The sequence below is a fragment of the Haliotis rufescens genome, unplaced genomic scaffold (assembly GCF_023055435.1).
Source record: "Haliotis rufescens isolate VD_foot unplaced genomic scaffold, xgHalRufe1.0.p SCAF_18, whole genome shotgun sequence".
Classification (NCBI taxonomy): domain Eukaryota; kingdom Metazoa; phylum Mollusca; class Gastropoda; order Lepetellida; family Haliotidae; genus Haliotis; species Haliotis rufescens.
In genome coordinates, this window is record NW_025963868.1 from 20,525,571 (window position 1) to 20,544,424 (window position 18,854).

At 37.7% G+C, this 18,854-nt stretch overlaps 1 protein-coding gene across 11 annotated transcripts in view; it reads left to right on the forward strand.

The window, feature by feature from the left end:
* Positions 1-18,854, forward strand: part of LOC124147998 — a 434,301-nt gene that overhangs the window by 315,902 nt on the left and 99,545 nt on the right. For 10 of the 11 annotated variants that reach the window (XM_048398395.1, XM_048398387.1, XM_048398385.1 and 7 more), the window contains 2 exons: positions 6,445-6,708; positions 13,849-13,916. Coding sequence is in view for 1 of the 11 variants with exons in the window: in XM_046518909.2 (XP_046374865.2) it covers positions 6,445-6,708; positions 13,849-13,916 (332 nt within the window). In the remaining 10 variants the exon portion in view is untranslated. Of the gene's footprint in view, positions 1-24; positions 1,165-6,444; positions 6,709-13,848; positions 13,917-18,854 lie in introns of those variants that run through there. The other variant, XM_048398391.1, reaches the window with a different exon arrangement.

The window sequence follows — 18,854 nt, forward strand, 5'->3', positions numbered from 1 at the left end:
GGGTCAGGTTGTCTGTGATATAGCATGCTACTCAGCATTTATCTGCAAATGCATTTACTCCATGACATACTCATGCGCCAGATATTTAAACTGCGCAGGGGGTGTCGTTCCTTTGCCTCTTTTTAATATCGGCCAGACAGACACCTCTGTGATTTCGGCATGCCGTCTGCCTGTGATCTGAGAGGTCAGACATTATTCGCAGCCCTTTTTTTTCTCCTTGCTCAAACTTGAACCTTGCCTATCTGCGTCAGATACACCATGTCGTAGCACTTCCCGCCTGAATCGCGTCCCCTTGCTGGCAAAACCTGTGTCTCGCTTCAGACATGCTGCTGTAGATTGGTTCTAAATCTCCTATTCAAAGTTTTCAGACATAAAATTGAATGAAATTTTTCAGTTGAGTGACGTGTTCAGTGTGCAGGCTTGACATAGGGTGAGCAAGCGTGGTTTCAGACAGTATGGCGGATTGTTGGTCTTTCGAGGAGGGAGGCTGTATGTAGAGTCTTCTGCATGTCTTGTGTCTGGCTGTTACCCCTTTCTTGATGGCGCGTTGCGAAAATATTCATTTGGAGGTCTATCTGTATCCATTTTGTTTGGATTTTGAATTATTCATAATGGTTTGTGGATTTTTAAATGTGGCCATGTGAGTTGTGGTATGAATAACTACCTGACACTGAGTCTTGCTTGTAATGGCGTCCTCGTAGGTGTGTCGGCATGGTGAAGTACTTGCATCAGATGCGCCTCGCTTGTAATGAGGCGACCTCGAGGGGTGGATTTTCTGCACTTTTTGACATTGTGGGTGTGTGCACTGTGATAGGACAGGGGACACATACCTAGTGTACATCTTGTGAGACTGCAGAGACGCTAGGCGGGCGCATGCGCAGACGACCTAGCTGTATATGCCCATTGCATTTCTAAACCGCCAAATTCTGGTGCAGAAGAACGTTAGGTCTTTAGTGTGACCGGGGCTGCCTGTTTATGAGCATGGAGCTATTATGCAGAGAGAGTTCGTTATGGTTTTTACATCTATGGAAGACATGTGTTTCTTAGTCTGGAATTGAGATGGAGACAGTTGAAGTCATCTGCAGGTAGTGGTTCATCTAGGATGGCCGTCACGTGGACTTCTAGTCAAGACAGACGATGCAGATCACACCGTCTGGGCAGTAGGTATGTTGTCTTCGTTAGTTATTCAAATTTCTCGGCGCTTCTAAATGATATGGCGCGCCCCGCCTAAATTTTAATGCATACAGTTACCATATTATCCTGATTTGAGAATATTTTTCTCCATTTTTCACTCGAATTTTCACCGGCGATAATTTATGTTACTTCCCTCTCAATGTCTGTCCTCTACCTTGGCGGTTGGAGGCTGGATGTGAATTCTGTTTTTTGAAGAAAAAGCGTTGGGTTGTAGCGTCTGCATTATCTGTGCATGTCTGCATGTCACCGCTGTGCACTAGGTGTCTCATATTTTAGGGTTATTGTGGCGCGGGGCTAGATAGCTCACATTTACCTTGCATAGGATCCACAATTACACTCATTTCTATGCAGTGATGTAAGGGTACAGGGCTATTAGGATCTCGAGGTGTGTCAGCGCTCCTTGAACACAAGACACTTTTTATCAAAGAGACTTTATTATCAAGATGTATCTCGGATCTAGAATAATTATGACATTATTTGTCGACGCTACTGTCTAGGACAGACTGACATTGGGTGTTTTCATATATACGAATGTCGCTTTCAAGATGGCACCCTCGCTGTAATGACACGTGAACTTGAGCTGATCAGACGGGTCTGAATGCGCCTCGGAGATGCGCATGTCTTGACGCCAAATTTGCAAAAGTGTACATTTGCGCATGCGCCCGTGATATCTTTTGCTAAAATATTTGGTTCGTTTATAAATTGCGCCTTCCCTCCCTGTACTCCCCATCACCACATTTTGAAATAGATCCTTCAAATTTTAAAATAATTAATATATTTTTTAAATGGACGCCCATCGACGGTATATAGACATACACTTGTCTTCTTTTTACCTACGTCGCGCATTTCGCTCTTGTTTTTAAGCGTGTAGAATGATTTTAAAAACTTTCTTGCATAATTTAGTCTGATTAGGCACTCAGAATAACAGAATTTTTGAGAAACGTCCGTTTCTTTATATTTTACTTGACAGTTACACATATATTTAATTTGTCACCGATACATGCGACAGTCGTTAACGAAAAGACTTTGGATCGGGCGCACACGAGATTTTAAACTTCACAGACTTCTCAAGACTGTTATTTCGACACACCTGAACTTCTTACTTAGTACGTGTAAAGTGACATGGTGCATTGTATTTTCAAATTCTGTAACTGAAGACCAGTACAGTTACAGTGGCAAATCTTGTGACCAAACAATTTCCTCTGTCTTGGGTGTCGCCCATGGGAAAAGACATAAATAGGTTGCAGCACCAGAGCCAGGAAAGTCATCAATGTCAAGGCATCAAGTGTTTGAAATTAATAATATTGCTGCTTCATGACAGCAGTATCATGAGATTATCAAGAATTAGGTAGAGACTAATTAGAGAGAGACTGGTGTAAGTTATCCGTCCTTCCTTGATCTTAACTTCAGAAAGTACAATTATGCTTCACTCCAGGCTCTAAAGTTTGGGTTGTAAAGTCTGCAGTGTCTACAAAATGATCATTAACTAATTCTTACTGGTTTTTTACTCATTACTTAAAGATGCTGTATACTTCTTAGAAGTATGTCCCAGATGAAAAGACAGGCTGGCACTTGTTTGATAAGTTATGTGTTATTAGACGAATAGTCATGTTTGTGGTAGACGATGTTGTAAGTGATGTTTGTGGAGCGGACATTTGTGGTGTAAGTGGACGAATTGTTTTTTATGGTGTAAGGCATTAATGATGTTGGTGGACAACTTGTCATGTGTTGACTTGTCATAGATGATGTTGGTAGACAACTAGTCATTTGTCGACATGTCATAGATGATGTTGGTAGACAACTAGTCATTTGTCGACTTGGCATAGATGATGTTGGTAGACAGCTAGTCATTCATCGACTTGGCGTAGATGATGTTGGTGGACAACTGGTCATTTGTGGTCTTCGTAGATTACTAGTTATTTATATTTTATGGTGTACGTGAAGACAAGTAATTTATTGTGAAAGTGGGAGTAAATTCATGGATTGTGTTGTTAGTTAAACAGATTATTATACACTTATGTTTACTTTTGAAAGAGAAATACAGGACTTTGGGAAAATGAAAAACATCATATGACATGAAAATGTCTTGAGGAAAGTAGCTCATAAGTCTGGCAATTTGACATGGAGTGATATGTATTGGGAGAGAAATGATCCAGTATATGTACCTATTCCGTATATCTTGGATGAGAAATTATCCAGTTCTATGCTATCTGCTAGGTAAGAATGATGTTACATCTGCTGGGTATAAATGATACCTGATATGTCTGCTAGGTATGAACAATACCTGTAATGCCTGCTGGGTATGAATAATACCTGTAATATATGCTAGGTATAAGTAATACCTGTAATATCTGCTTGGTATAAATGATGTAATAAATGCTAGGTATAAATGATACCTGTAATATCTGCTAGGTATAAATAATACCTGTAATATCTGCTAGGTATAAATAATACCTGTAATATCTGCTAGGTATAAATAATACCTGTAATATCTGCTAGGTATGAATAATACCTGTAATATATGCTAGGTATAAATAATACTTGTGATATATGCTAGGTATAAGTAATACCTGTAATATCTGCTTGGTATAAATAATACTTGTGATATATGCTAGGTATAAATGATAATGATAAATGTAATATTTGCTAATGTTCATCATCTATATCTCAGGTAAATGTAGCAACAAGTGTTTATCCTTGGAAACATAGACTGGGACAGTTCTTTGAAAAATTGTTTGTGGTAGTGTGAGCTTGTCTTTTGTATTGTGCTGTATCATTGGGGGTGACATTACTCTGACAGACAGGTGACAGTAGTTGCAAGTCTGGTTGAGTTTGGATCAGGTTCAGACAGTAGTTGCAAGTCTGGTTGAGTTTGGATCAGGTTCAGACAGTAGTGGCAAGTCTGGTTGAGTTTGGATCAGGTTCAGACAGTAGTTGCAAGTCTGGTTGAGTTTGGATCAGGTTCAGACAGTAGTGGCAAGTCTGGTTGAGTTTGGATCAGGTTCAGACAGTAGTTGCAAGTCTGGTTGAGTTTGGATCAGGTTCAGACAGTAGTGGCAAGTCTGGTTGAGTTTGGATCAGGTTCAGACAGTAGTGGCAAGTCTGGTTGAGTTTGGATCAGGTTCAGACAGTAGTTGCAAGTCTGGTTGAGTTTGGATCAGGTTCAGACAGTAGTGGCAAGTCTGGTTGAGTTTGGATCAGGTTCAGACAGTAGTGGCAAGTCTGGTTGAGTTTGGATCACATTACAGTTTTCAAAAGTCATTGAGTTATAGTGCTAAAGGCACAGTTAGTGTAAGGGCACGGCTAAGTTCCTAAAGGGCACACTTAGCATATCTAAAAGAAACACCTTTTGAAAATGTGTATGACATAATTAATCCAGTGATGAATATTCTTCAGGAAAGTAATGTGTTCCAACTGATGTAATGGATACATACACATGCTCTATGCACACTAGGATTCATGAAATAGATGTTGGTTGCAGTAAATGGACAGGATCTTGTAAATTTCAGTGATAAAGAAGTAGGCAGACTTTCCAGATCCCAACTGCTTATTATCTAGCTCCTGTTGAAATCACATTCACCGGATATGAAGATGGATCAATAATGTTCTTGTTGGCCAATTTAAATTCAAAGGGGCACACCTACCTTACCATCGTTGCAAGTTCCTTGTGGCAAAACACATTCCTATCCCTGGATTCAGACAAACTTGTATTCTGACAATGGTGGCCCTGCAAAGATGCAGGTTAGGGTTGGTCTTCAGAATCCCATGCCTTTATGCCCTTAAAGATCCGGGTTATAATTGGTCATGTTTATTATAAGAGGCGACCAACGGGATTGGGTGGTCAGCCTCACTGATGTAGTTGATGCATGTCATCGTATCCAAATTGCATCGGTCGATGCTCATGATGTCAATCACTGAATTGTCTGGTTAAGACTTGTTTATTTACAGGCTGCTGTCATATAGCTTGTACATTGCAGAGCGTGGCGTTAAACAACAAATGAATCACAGTCAAAACTATCACAATGTATATACTACCATGGCATTGATGTATATACAACCATGGCATTGATGTATATACTACCATGGCTTTGATGTATATACTACCATGGCATTGATGTATATACTACCATGGCATTGATGTATATATACTACCATGGCATTGATATATATATACTACCATGGCATTGATGTATATACGACCATGGCATTGATGTATATACTACCATGGCATTGATGTATATACTACCATGGCATTGATATATATATACTACCATGGCATTGATATATATATACTACCATGGCATTGATGTATATACTACCATTGCATTGATATATATACTACCATGGCATTGATGGCAAATTCTATCTCTAGACCTTCACCCTGCCCAACTACAAACAACTGGCTTTCACTTCAACCAATAAACTGCCACCAGTAGGCAGTTACTGCAACCAACAGACAACCACAGGGACCAGTCGACCACTACAACCAATAGACAACCACTGCAACCAGTAGACAACCACTAGACAACCACTTCAACCAGTAGACAACCACTACAACCAATAGACAACCAACAGGCATCCACTACAATCAACAGCCATCCACTACAACCAATAGACAACCACTAAAATGAACAGACAATCACCACAACCAACAGAAAACCAACACAACCAACAGACAACCACTACAACCCAAAGACTAACACTATAACCATTGGTTTCCACAATACCGTAGCAACAATTAGAATGTTCTGAGTTCAAGGTACACCCGTAGAGATCCGGGTTTGAAGAGGTATTGAGCAACCCATGCTTGTTGTAGGAGGCAACAATGCTTGTCCTAAGAGTCGGGTGGTCAGACTCGCTGACTTGATGCATGTCATCGTATCCCAATTGTGTAAATCGATACTCATGATGTCAATCACTGTATTGTCTGGTTCAGACTTGATTATTTACAGACTGCTGTCATACAGGGTGGAATATTGCGGTGTTCAACAAACAAACAAACAAACAAACAAACAAACAGTTCAAGGTAATGGGGTAGGCCAGTTTTTATGGCTTAGGTTTGTCAGGACTTTGTTTCATTCCTCACATCATACAAAAACGTTTGTTTCAAATACACACAGAAACAGTAAGCTTAGTTCAAAATAAACAAGTTTTTTCTATTGCAAGAATGAACATAGTTGTCATTCCATCAACATGCCAGTACACCAAGGTTACTTCCAATATTTAATTTCTCCTGTTTTCCCTCCACAGAGTGTTCACCAATTTGGCACCGAGTCCACGAGAGGAGATAATGCCTGGCACCCCGCCATCATACAGAGACTCTTCTTCCAGGCAGTTCCAGTGCTCTTTGAATTCCCTGATACCTTTCGATTCTGTTGCGGCAACCAAGAATTCCAGTCATGCCAGGATCTGCTAATGTCTTGGACCGCATTCAGGCAGGATTGTGCCATTCATCGTAGTGATTTTCTAGCAGTACAAGTTGTCATAAACATACAGGAGTCTTACTATGTGAAGGTGTGTTTGTGTGGAGGCTTTTCCTGTAGTACTTGTCTTACCTGGCCACCTTAAATAGAAATGCTTTGCCAGCAAAATATTTCCATAGTTCAATTTATAGGAATCTAGTGATGTTATATATAAGAATGTAGTGATGTTATATATATAGGAATCTAGTGATGTTATATATAGGAATGTAGTGATGTTATATAATGAAAGGTTTATGTTCACTGAACATATCCTTGATGGTGAATAGAGGAGATTTAATGTTTTTCTTGCAAAACATATCTTTGGTGTTGACTAGAGGAAATCTGATGTTTTACTCGCATTTCCTTGGTGTTAAGGAGAAGATTTGATATTTTACATATCCTTGGTGTTACGGAGAAGATTTGATATTTTACATATCCTTGGTGTTACGGAGAAGATTTGATGTTTTACATATCCTTGGTGTTATGTCGAAGTTTTGATGTTTTACATATCCTTGGTGTTATGGAGAAGATTTGATGTTTCACATATCCTTGGTGTTATGGAGAAGATTTGATATTTTACATATCCTTGGGTGTTACGGAGAAGATTAGATGTTTTACATATCCTTGGTGTTACGGAGAAGATTAGATGTTTTACATATCCTTGGGTGTTGCGGAGAAGATTAGATGTTTCATGTATCCTTCGTGTTATGTCAAAGGTTTCATGTTTTACATATCCTTGGTGTTCCGGAGAAGATTTGATGTTTTACATATCCTTGTTGTTATGTTGAAGTTTTGATGTTTTACATATCCTTGGTGTTACGGAGAAGATTTGATGTTTCACATATCCTTTGTGTTACGGAGAAGATTTGATGTTTTACATATCCTTGGTGTTACTGAGAAGATCTGATGTTTTACATATCATTGGTGTTCCGGAGAAGATTTGATGTTTGACGTATCCTTGGTGTTACGGAGAAGATTTGATGTTTTACATATCCTTGGTGTTATGGAGAAGATTTGATGTTTTACATATCCTTGGTGTTACGGAGAAGTTTTAATGTTTTACATATCCTTGGTGTTACGGAGAAGATTTGATGTTTGAAATATCCTTGGTGTTACGGAGAAGATTTGATGTTTTACATATCCTTGGTGTTATGGAGAAGATTTGATGTTTTACATATCCTTTGTGTTACGGAGAAGATTTAATGTTTTACATATCCTTGGTGTTACGGAGAAGATTTGATGTTTTACATATCATTGGTGTTACGGAGAAGATTTGATGTTTTACATATCCTTGGTGTTATGGAGAAGATTTGATGTTTTACATATCCTTGGTGTTATGGAGAAGATTTGATGTTTGAAATATCCTTGGTGTTACGGAGAAGATTTGATGTTTTACAGATCCTTGGTGTTATGGAGAAGATTTGATGTTTAACATATCCCTGGTGTTACGGAGAAGATTTGATGTTTTACATATCATTGGTGTTACGGAGAAGATTTGATGTTTTACATATCCTTGGTGTTATGGAGAAGATTTGATGTTTGAAATATCCTTTGTGTTACGGAGAAGATTTGATGTTTTACATATCCTTGGTGTTACGGAGAAGATTTGATGTTTTACATATCCTTGGTGTTACAGAGAAGATTTGATGTTTTACATATCATTGGTGTTATGGAGAAGATTTGATGTTTGAAATGTCCTTGGTGTTATGGAGAAGATTTGATGTTTTACATATCCTTGGTGTTATGGAGAAGATTTGATGTTTTACATATCCTTGGTGTTACGGAGAAGATTTGATGTTTTACATATCCTTGGTGTTACGGAGAAGATTTGATGTTTTACAGATCCTTGGTGTTACGGAGAAGATTTGATGTTTTACATATCCTTGGTGTTACGGAGAAGATTTGATGTTTTACAGATCCTTGGTGTTACGGAGAAGATTTGATGTTTTACATATCCTTGGTGTTATGGAGAAGATTTGATGTTTTACATATCCTTGGTGTTACGGAGAAGATTTGATGTTTCACATATCATTGGTGTTGAATGAGGAAGAGATGACTTTTTTCTTGCTGTACATATTCTTGCTGTACATATTCTTGGTGTTGAATCGGGGACACTTGATGATTTGCTTACATTGTAATATACTCCTTGGTACAATATTACATTGTTATATACCTGGTACAATACAACAATGTTATAAACTACCTGATACAATATTACATTGTTTAATATAACTTGGTACAATATTAAATTGTTATATACCTGGTACAATTGTTTAATATAACTTGGTACAATATTAAATTGTTATATATCTGGTACAATACAACATTGTCATATACTACCTGATACAATATTACATTGTTATATACTACCCGTAGTACAGTATTACATTGTCATATACTACCTGATACAATATTACGTTGTTATATACTACCTGGTGTACAGTATTACATTGTCATATACTACCTGATACAGTATTACATTGTTATATACTACCTGGTGTACAGTATTACATTGTTATATACTTCCTGGTACGATATTACATTGTTAAATACTACCCGGTGTACAGTATTACATTGTTATATACTATATGGTACAATATTACTAGGCGACTACCAGAATCAGGTGGTCAGGCTCGCTGACTTGGTTGATGCACGGTCATCGATCCCAATTGGGTGGATCGATGCTCATGATATCAATCACTGGATTGTCTGGTCCAGACTCGATTATTTAACTCTTTCAACACCGTAGGCCGGTTTATGATGTCAATCACTCGATTATTTACAGACCGCCGTCATATAGCTGGAATATTGCTGAGTGCGGCGTTAAACAACCAACCAACAAACTACAATATTACATTGTTATATTCTACATGGTACAGTATGCATCAATGCATGTCAACATGTTATTGCCTTTTGACATACATCATGCTACACTCAAGCACTTGGTTGATGCATGTCATCTTATCCCAGTTGCGTAGATTGATGCTCATGATGCCATTCACTGGATTGTCTGGTCTGGTAGAATCTTGTCTAATATTGTATACAAAAAACATACCACAGTGTAATATATGATAAAAATAATGCATTAGAGTGTATGTTATGGCAGTAAAATACTGTGAAAGAATACATCTGTACAACATACTATATAGCAGAATATTTTATGGCATAAGATGTGGCAGCATATCTTGTTTCATAGTTGTGGCAGAATAATATTTTATATGGCAGAATATGTTTCATAGCATTAAATGTTGCTGAAAATATCTTTTATTACGTAATTGTGCAGAATATGTCATCGAAGCATAAAATGTTGCTGAAAATATCTTTTATTACGTAGTTGTGGAAGAATAACATTCCATGTGGCAGAAAATGTCATCGAAGCATAAAATGTTGCTGAAAATATCTTTTATTATGTAATTGTAGAATGTCATCGAAGCATAAAATGTTGCTGAAAATATCTTTTATTAAGTAATTGTGGAAGATTAACATTCTATGTGGCAGAAACTGTCATCGAAGCATAAGATGTGGTGGCAGTTAACATCTTTTATTACATGATTGTGGGAGAATAATATTCTGTAATGCAAAACATGGCCTTAAAACAGCCAGTTCTCCCCTGAGACCAAATAGTCTAACCTTACATTGAGTATCTTTGAGTTGGGCTGCAATATCATTGGATTCTCGGGCACCCCCTATATTATATATGAATATGGGATAATGACAAAGTCTGTGCTGGGCTTATTCAAGTTTATTTACATTATATAAGATAGCTACGCAATAAATCACAAAGAACAATGAAGAATGAAGCGTGGTTTATTTCACAATAAAGTATTGTTCGATCATGACATCATTTCTGGAAATCGAACATGCGCTTGCAAAGATGATGACGTAAATTGGAGAGGGAAATGTCGATGTAGCTTGGCAATGCAGATAAACACAATGGCCGGCCGATCACATCCAAAAGTGGGAGAGATATGGCAATCAGTATTGCTAGAAAAGGTGCAGATAATCTGCGTCAGAATCCGGGGTAGAATAGATCTTCAGCAACCCTGCTTGCCGTAAAAGGCGACTTTGCTTGTTGTAAGAGGCGACTAACGGGATTGGGTGGTCAGGCTCGCTGACTTGGTTAATGCATGTCATCGATCCCAATTGCGTAGATCGATGCTCATGATATTAAACACTCGATTGTCTGGTCCAGATTCAGTTATTTAAAGACCGCTGTCATATAGCTGGAATATTTCTGAGTGCTGCGTGAAACAACAAACCAACCAACCCACATATATGACATTTCAAGTTTTAATTTCACAATCTGTGATGACAGACCAAAAAAAGCAAGGACAGTGTGGTGAGAAATTGAACAAGGTCTGGTTTGATTTAAAGGATATGTCAAGTTTCAATTTTGATGACATTCAGTAGACAATCAAGACATACCCTTGTCAGAATTATAGTCCTCTGATTGAATAAGTCTATGCGTCAGACCCCTTGAGGAAAGGGTAATGAACTTATTTTGTATGAGAAATGTGCAAAGATTTGATACATTGATGATGCAGTGTTTCACCTTGACCTACAAAACAAGGCCCAGGGGATCCCTAATGCTTCATTTCAAGGGTCCTTACTGGAAATATGTTGGTCCTGAAATAGTGTAGTGTACTAAGATTTGATAATTAATTTAATTACAGGACCTTTACATTTCTTGTGCGTCTCTTTGGATTCAATATATTGTTTTTGTCTGCATCCATTTATACTTTTGTGCTTACTGGAAACACATTTCTGGATCGCGTAAAACCTGATGTGATTGATATCCTATCCTTTGGGATGCAATGTATTCTTTTTCTCCATCCAACCTTTACACTTACACACTTGTGTGTCAGGACTGTCCGTCGTTGCCTTTTTCTACCAGCATGCAGGGGAGATAACCATGTGAGGGAAAATCTTTTCCGCATGTCCGCCATTTTGTCTAACAATTTTGAAGTTCTGTGCAGATTTTAGGTTAGAGGATACAAATAATACCGTATATTTTTCTACCCAGTATACCAGAACACGGACAAAATATTGCCACATGGTTGATGCATGTCATCGATCCCAATTGCGTGGATTGATGCTCATGATATCAATCACTGGATTGTCTGGTCCAGACTCGATTATTTACAGACCGCCATCATATAGCTGGAATATTGCTGAGTGCGGCGTTAAACAACAAACCAAACCAAACCAAACCTCCCACATTAAGCTGACTCGCCGCGATATAACTGTAATACTGTTAAAGGTGCCGTTATACTGCCGTGGTTATTCCACATCACAGCTAGATATTACCAGGATTACACCATATCACAGCTAGATAAGACCGGGGTTATTCCACATCACAGCTAGATAAGACCGGGGTTATTCCATATCACAGCTAGATATTACCAGGGTTACACCATATCACAGCTAGATATCACCAGGGTTACACCATATCACAGGTGGATATTACCAGGGTTACACCATATCACAGGTAGATATTACCAGGGTTACACCATATCACAGGTGGATATTACCAGTGTTACACCATATCACAGCTAGATATTACCAGGGTTACACCATATCACAGCTAGATATCACCAGGGTTACACCATATCACAGCTAGATATCACCAGGGTTACACCATATCACAAGTAGATATTACCAGGGTTACACCATATCACAGGTAGATATTACCAGGGTTATTCAATCACAGCTAGATATTACCAGGGTTACACCATATCTCAACTAGATGTTATCAGGGTTACACCATATCACAGCTAAATATTACCAGGGTTATTCAATCACAGCTAGACATTACCAGGATTACACCATATCTCAACTAGATAGACCAGGTGCATACCATTTCCCAGTCATTCCATATCTCAACATTGTTATATCTGTGTTATTCCATGTCTCAACAGTGTTATATCTGTGTTATTCCATGTCTCAACAGTGTTATATCTGTGTTATTCCATGTCTCAACAGTGTTATATCAGTGATATTCCATGTCTCGACAGTTATATCAGTGTTATTCCATGTCTCAACAGTGTTATTCCATATCTCAACAGTGTTATATCTGTGTTATTCCATGTCTCAACAGTGTAATATCTGTGTTATTCCATATCTCAACAGTGTTATATCTGTGTTATTCCATGTCTCAACAGTGTTATATCAGTGCTATCCATGTATCGACAGTTATATCAGTGTTATTCCATGTCTCAACAGTGTTACATCTGTGTTATTCCATGTCTCAACAGTGTTACATCAGTGTTATTCCATGTCTCGACAGTGTTATATCAGTGTTATTCCATATCTCAACAGTGTTATATCAGTGTTATCCCATGTCTCAACAGTGTTATATCAGTGTTATTCCATATCTCAACAGTGTTATATCAGTGTTATTCCATGTCTCAACAATATTATTTCTTTGTTCTTCAAAAGTCAGGTTTTTTTCCATTTCTCAGTGAACATCTCAAGAATGTTGTGTCAGGATTAAGAGTTAGGGTTCATATTATCAATGAAAAGGGTGTATATATCTCATCCAACATTTGAAACATATTGTGTATTTTTTTCATTCTGATTATTCAACAATCATGTAGGTGACGATGTTGTTTTATTTTCCACAGGTAGTTTACAAGGAATATATCTACCAGTAGAAATATTTGAAGGCATATCTTATTTCAGTTTTTAAAAATATAATATTGTGTGTAAATGTCAACGATCATGAACTAAGAAAGGTGATATCCTATTATCTGTACACATGGTTTGTTGTCATGATGGTGTTTTCTTACACAAACTATTGCCACAACTATCCAAAATGTTAGGTATTTTCAGAAATGTCAGCATCTTTGATATTTTATACACTCATAATGGTTTCTTGATATTAGAATTAGAATTGATGTTTAGAGATGATGTTTTGCACAAGAACAAAGAACTAGACTGTTTTCTTCATTTCTCGGTACGATGTAATTCTCTCTCTCTCTCTCTCTCTCTCTCTCTCTCTCTCTACTCTCTCTTTCTTGAACACTCAATTATTTACAAGAAGCTGACCTATAACTAGTATATTGCTGAGTGTGGTGTTACAACAAACAAACATCACTGATCCAAGAAAGTAGCAATAAACCCAGCTCGCACTGAAATGTTGAGATTTGCAGTTGACAACGGAAAGCTAACAGTGTTAAACATTATGTTTCAGCTCAGTGATACCATTACAGCATCTTGCATGGAGTGGGATGCCAAGCAAGTTTGTCACGCTTCGGGGAGGTGAGTGTTGCATCCGACTACATACAAACAGTTCCTGACTACCACCACAGTGTGGCAGACCATCAGATAGAAATATCTGCTTGAGCAATTAGACCTGACCAAAATAATGAAATATGATGATAATTAATATAGAAGCAACTATATTCCATGCAGGGTTGCTGATCATGTTTAGAGTTTGAGAGATTTCAGATTTGAATCAAAGAAATAATCAACAGTGCCTCAACAATGACACTGGACCTACCATTCATTTCATCCCCCTGTTGAAGAGTTACTAGACTTTGACCAGCGGACCAGTATTAATGTTAAACACATAGGTAGGACTGCCTGCTGTCTGTCCATGACCTTCTCAATCTACTGACCCTCGAATATATATCGTGTCAGAAGTTAATCAGAAACAGCTGTGAAAAAATATGTCCAAATAGTATTTAGCTGAGGATTATAAGAGGACAAAAAGATATTTTCAGGTGTTTTCTTTTTCAAAATACTTACAAGTAAGGTTTAAAAATACTGACCTATCATTAGTCTCATTAACCAGCAGCTGCTATATAATGGCAGGGGACTGTTGACTAACCCTCACCTGTCACCTCCTGGCCAGCACTGATATTAGTGGATCTGTAACAGTTTCACCACAGGGACACCTCATGAGTAAGTGAGTGAGTGAGTGAGTATTGTTTTACGCCGCTTTTAGCAATTTTCCCACAATGTCACGGCTGGGGGACACCATATATGGGAACATTGTTCCCTTGTTGGGAATCGAACCTGTGTCTTGGGCGTGACGAGCGAATTCTTTAACCACTAGGTTACCCCACCGCTGCTGCGACACCTCATGGGGAATCGGGGTTAGAATTGGTCCCCAGCAACCTGGGCAACCTATCATAGGTGGGGACCAAATGGATCGGGTACCAGTGTTGGAGACTTGGTTGATTGTGTGTCGTTGTACTCTGAAGGCGTTCCTAATATCATTCAATGAATTGTCTGTCCCGGACTCAGTTATTTGTATATTACTTCAGGCTAAATAAGAATAAGAAACTTTCACATATCCTTAATTGGAAACTAAATAACAATTTGTCCCAATGTGCCTGAAACCATGGAAAAACCCTGGCTTATAAATAATTCAAAATATGCATGCTGAGTGCAACAATAGATAAATTTGAAGTCGTTTATGTTTAAATTTAAAATGGAAAACAATATATATATGTTTATTCTAGATCTTGACAACATTTCCCTGTGGATGATTTTACTGTAAACAATGTTATCCTTCTACAGTTCTCTAGGATTAAGCTGGTGTTTTGTTTAATGAAGGTTCAGACCAGTTTACTAAGAATGTCTTTGAGAATATGTCGTATCATGAAATGAGACATATTTCAAGTTAGCATGCATGAAAGGGAAGGGTCACCAAATGCATGGTCTAAGGGGAGACAATCTGAAAATTCCTTGACAGAGTTATGGAACTTTGGTAGCTTTGCCATTTGACATGTTGGCATAAAATTTATACGTGATTTTTCTCACAGTATGCATGATAGATTGTATAAAACAATTCTATTCAACTGTTCCTGAAACAATTAAAACACTAATTTAACACAGAAAAAATGATAGTTTGGTGGAGTCAATTGTTGATGAGAAGTGAGGGAAACTGGGTGAAATTATATCCTTGTTCTTTCACAGTTAATTATTATGTCAATTTTATGTTTTATTTATTTGATTATAAATAAATGAATTTCTTTGATTTCACAAAAATAAAATTGATAATTCTTACGAGTCCTCTACCTCTATTACATCTTTGCCATACATCCTGTCTTTTGACTGCAATCACACAAAACTAATCTCTAGAATTTTCAACAGAAGTCTTTTTCACTGTCAACACTCATAACTAGTTGTCAAGACAATAGGACCGCCAATCAGCATATGGCTCGTAGATTGGAAAAACCTCACTTCTTTCTTTTGTGTGCTGGAGTCAAAATCAGCCTTTCCTCTGAGTCCAGCACATGCTGTTGTGTAGTCACACAAGATAATCAAAATTCAGATAAATAGTTGTTTATCTATTGTTCAACTTATTCAACAATAATGATCCGTCCGCTGTGGTTAAAGGTCCTTATTAGCTGATATGTTGGTGTGTGTGTCAGTCCAAGATGGCGCCCTTGATCTCTCCCCCAGCCTATTAATCAGGTGGGAACTTCGTTCATTCAAACTGTTTTGGTAACATACATGTTGAAAATGTCCTAAATACTGAAATTAAATATAAATGTCAATTTATGAAGGGATAATGTTATCGTAAACTTTTCAAAACTATACAGTTTTTCATATCCCTATGATCAAATATAGCTTCAATAAGGGGCCGAGTGTTTTATGCCAGGGATGATCGGGGCAGAGGTTTTTGATGCACAAATGTACTAAAACAATTACCCTCCACTAGGTCTTAAATAAATAAATGAATTGGCTCTCAGGCAACGGCTTTTGTAAATACAGTGCAGGCAGGTGGCCTTATTGTTTGTTGTTCAGTACCAGTGTGTACCCAAATAAACAGTTGTGTACCATCAACCTCGGAAAGGGCCTCCCTACATAAATGTATTCCTTGATGAGTAAAATACTGGAATACAGTATTGGAGTACTGTTGGACTACCAGTGTGTGCATAATACACGCATACAATGAGCTTTGATTTTATTTAACATTGTCCTGAAATAACATGGCATCTGAAGTCAATATATAACATGAATTTAAGATATAAAGAATCCTGAAACAGTCCTCAACAATTCCACCTTTGTAAATAGAGAACAGCAACTAATCTCCAGTCAGAGTATGGCTGCAAAAATCTAAAAAAGAATAATAATAATCTAATAAAGAAATATTTCTTTTATGTTTCTTCATTGTACAGATAAAGAGGAATCAGGATGCAAGGTTAGTCAAGATTATCAAATGAATGAATGAATGAATGAATGAATGATCAAATGAATGATCAAATGAATGATCAAATGAATGAATGAATGAACGAATGAATGAATGAATGAATTGTTTGAGAAAGTGGGTGAAGAAATAGGTCAAAATCCAGTCAGCTTGTGTGCAGTGCTTATGACAGAATGGCTATGGTCAAGGGGAGATAATTTGCTTTTCTTGTTTGACTTGGCATCTGGATCAACTTGCTGAACTGTTTGGAGTAAGAGAACAGTGAATTGGACACAACAGTTTATTACTTTAAATCAAAATAGGTTTTGTCTAATGTCAGTAATTAATTGTCATTATTCAAACTGTTTTTCAAAGGTTATTGTGATATTTTTTTACGATAACTTCTTGATTCTACTATGATGCCATAATTATGCCAAGAAAATGTACTCAGTATGAAAGTTTGTCATTGAGGGAAATCTGAGACAATGTGTTCTTTAAGACTTCTTTTGCTTGTAAAGATACTGTGATTAATGTAACCGGCACGTCTGACTGGAACCTCTGCTACAAGATATTGTCTCCAAGTAGGGATAAGTCAATCAATGTTTAATGTTGACAATGTATCGATACAAATGTTTTCATATTGATATTTAATTAATAATTCACTGCCACAGAACGTTTACTTTTGTTAAGATCACCATGATTAACATGGACAATGAGAAGGTAGAAAATAAATTCAATTTTAAACATTAAAGAATCAGCCTCGTACATAATTGCAGGTCTAGATAGGAATCTCTCTCTCTCGTCACTTTGATACAGAATAAGGCCATTGTTATTAATCAATATATCAATATTCATGATACTTTTGAGTCGATATATCGATACTAAACTTTCCAATCAATAACACTCTTACCTTAAAGAAAAATATATGAAACCCGAGTCCTCTGAAGACTGAAATAATTTATTATGCAATGACTTCAGACTTTCTGGTCAGATCATTTGATAAGATTTTATAAATACCTGTGCCCTGCTGCACAATGTGATGTGTTTGTTAAAGAATGTAAGTTTAGACGATCGTATTGCAAGGATTGCTTTGCGGAATGGCTCAGCATTAAGGAAGATTTCAAACTTGTGCTATTTGAATTTTTGCCGTTATCATATGAAGTCATGTATTCCATCGTTTATGTATAATTAGATATGATCCAAAGTCATTAGAAACAAACAGTTGTTTTGATCTGTTGTAGAAAAAGAATGCAAACTGTTTGTTGTTTAACTCGACACTAGGCAATATTCCGGCTATATGACGGCGGTCTGTAAATACTCAAGTCTGGACCAGACAATCCAGTGATTGACATCATGAGCATCAACCAAGTCAGCGAGCCTGACCACCCGATCCCATTAGTCGCCTCTTACGGCAAGCATTGGTTGCTGAAGACCTATTCTTCCCCCGATCTTCACGGGTTAGAATGCAAACAAAGACCAGTCCTCTAATGTAGGGCTAAACCATACTCACTCACTCACTCACTCTAATGTAGGGAGTTATGGGAGGTTTGCCGGACACATCCTCAATGTTTCACTTTCATCATTAGGATGTTGGCATGTGGTTGCACAGGGCACAAATCAGGGGAAGTTAAGCAGTGTTGGTTGCAGAGAATAGTCTGATAGGCGACGGCGTTTGAGAGTCTCTAAGGAGTTTCCAGGGCTTCGGTCGTGCCCCACACTGAAGCACATGTGGTGTCTTCTTAGGCATGTTCCAAATATGCCTCTGTTCATCTAGCAGTGACTGGGTACCCGGAAGGATGAGATGTTAATGTGGCTGTTAACCTTCTAGTGCCTAATAGGTTTTGGTGCATACTCCCCATGGAGTTGAGAATGAAAATCAAGCGCACACTGATCCATTGACCTTGTGTACGGAGTCCAGCGCAATATACGTACACACGTTATTATTTATTATGGCGGTGATCCCATGACTTTCATGTTACTCAGAAGAAGTTACTCAGCAAATGTGTCTTGTAATACATATCGTAAGGAAAGGGTTCATTTTGTGACTTTCTCATATC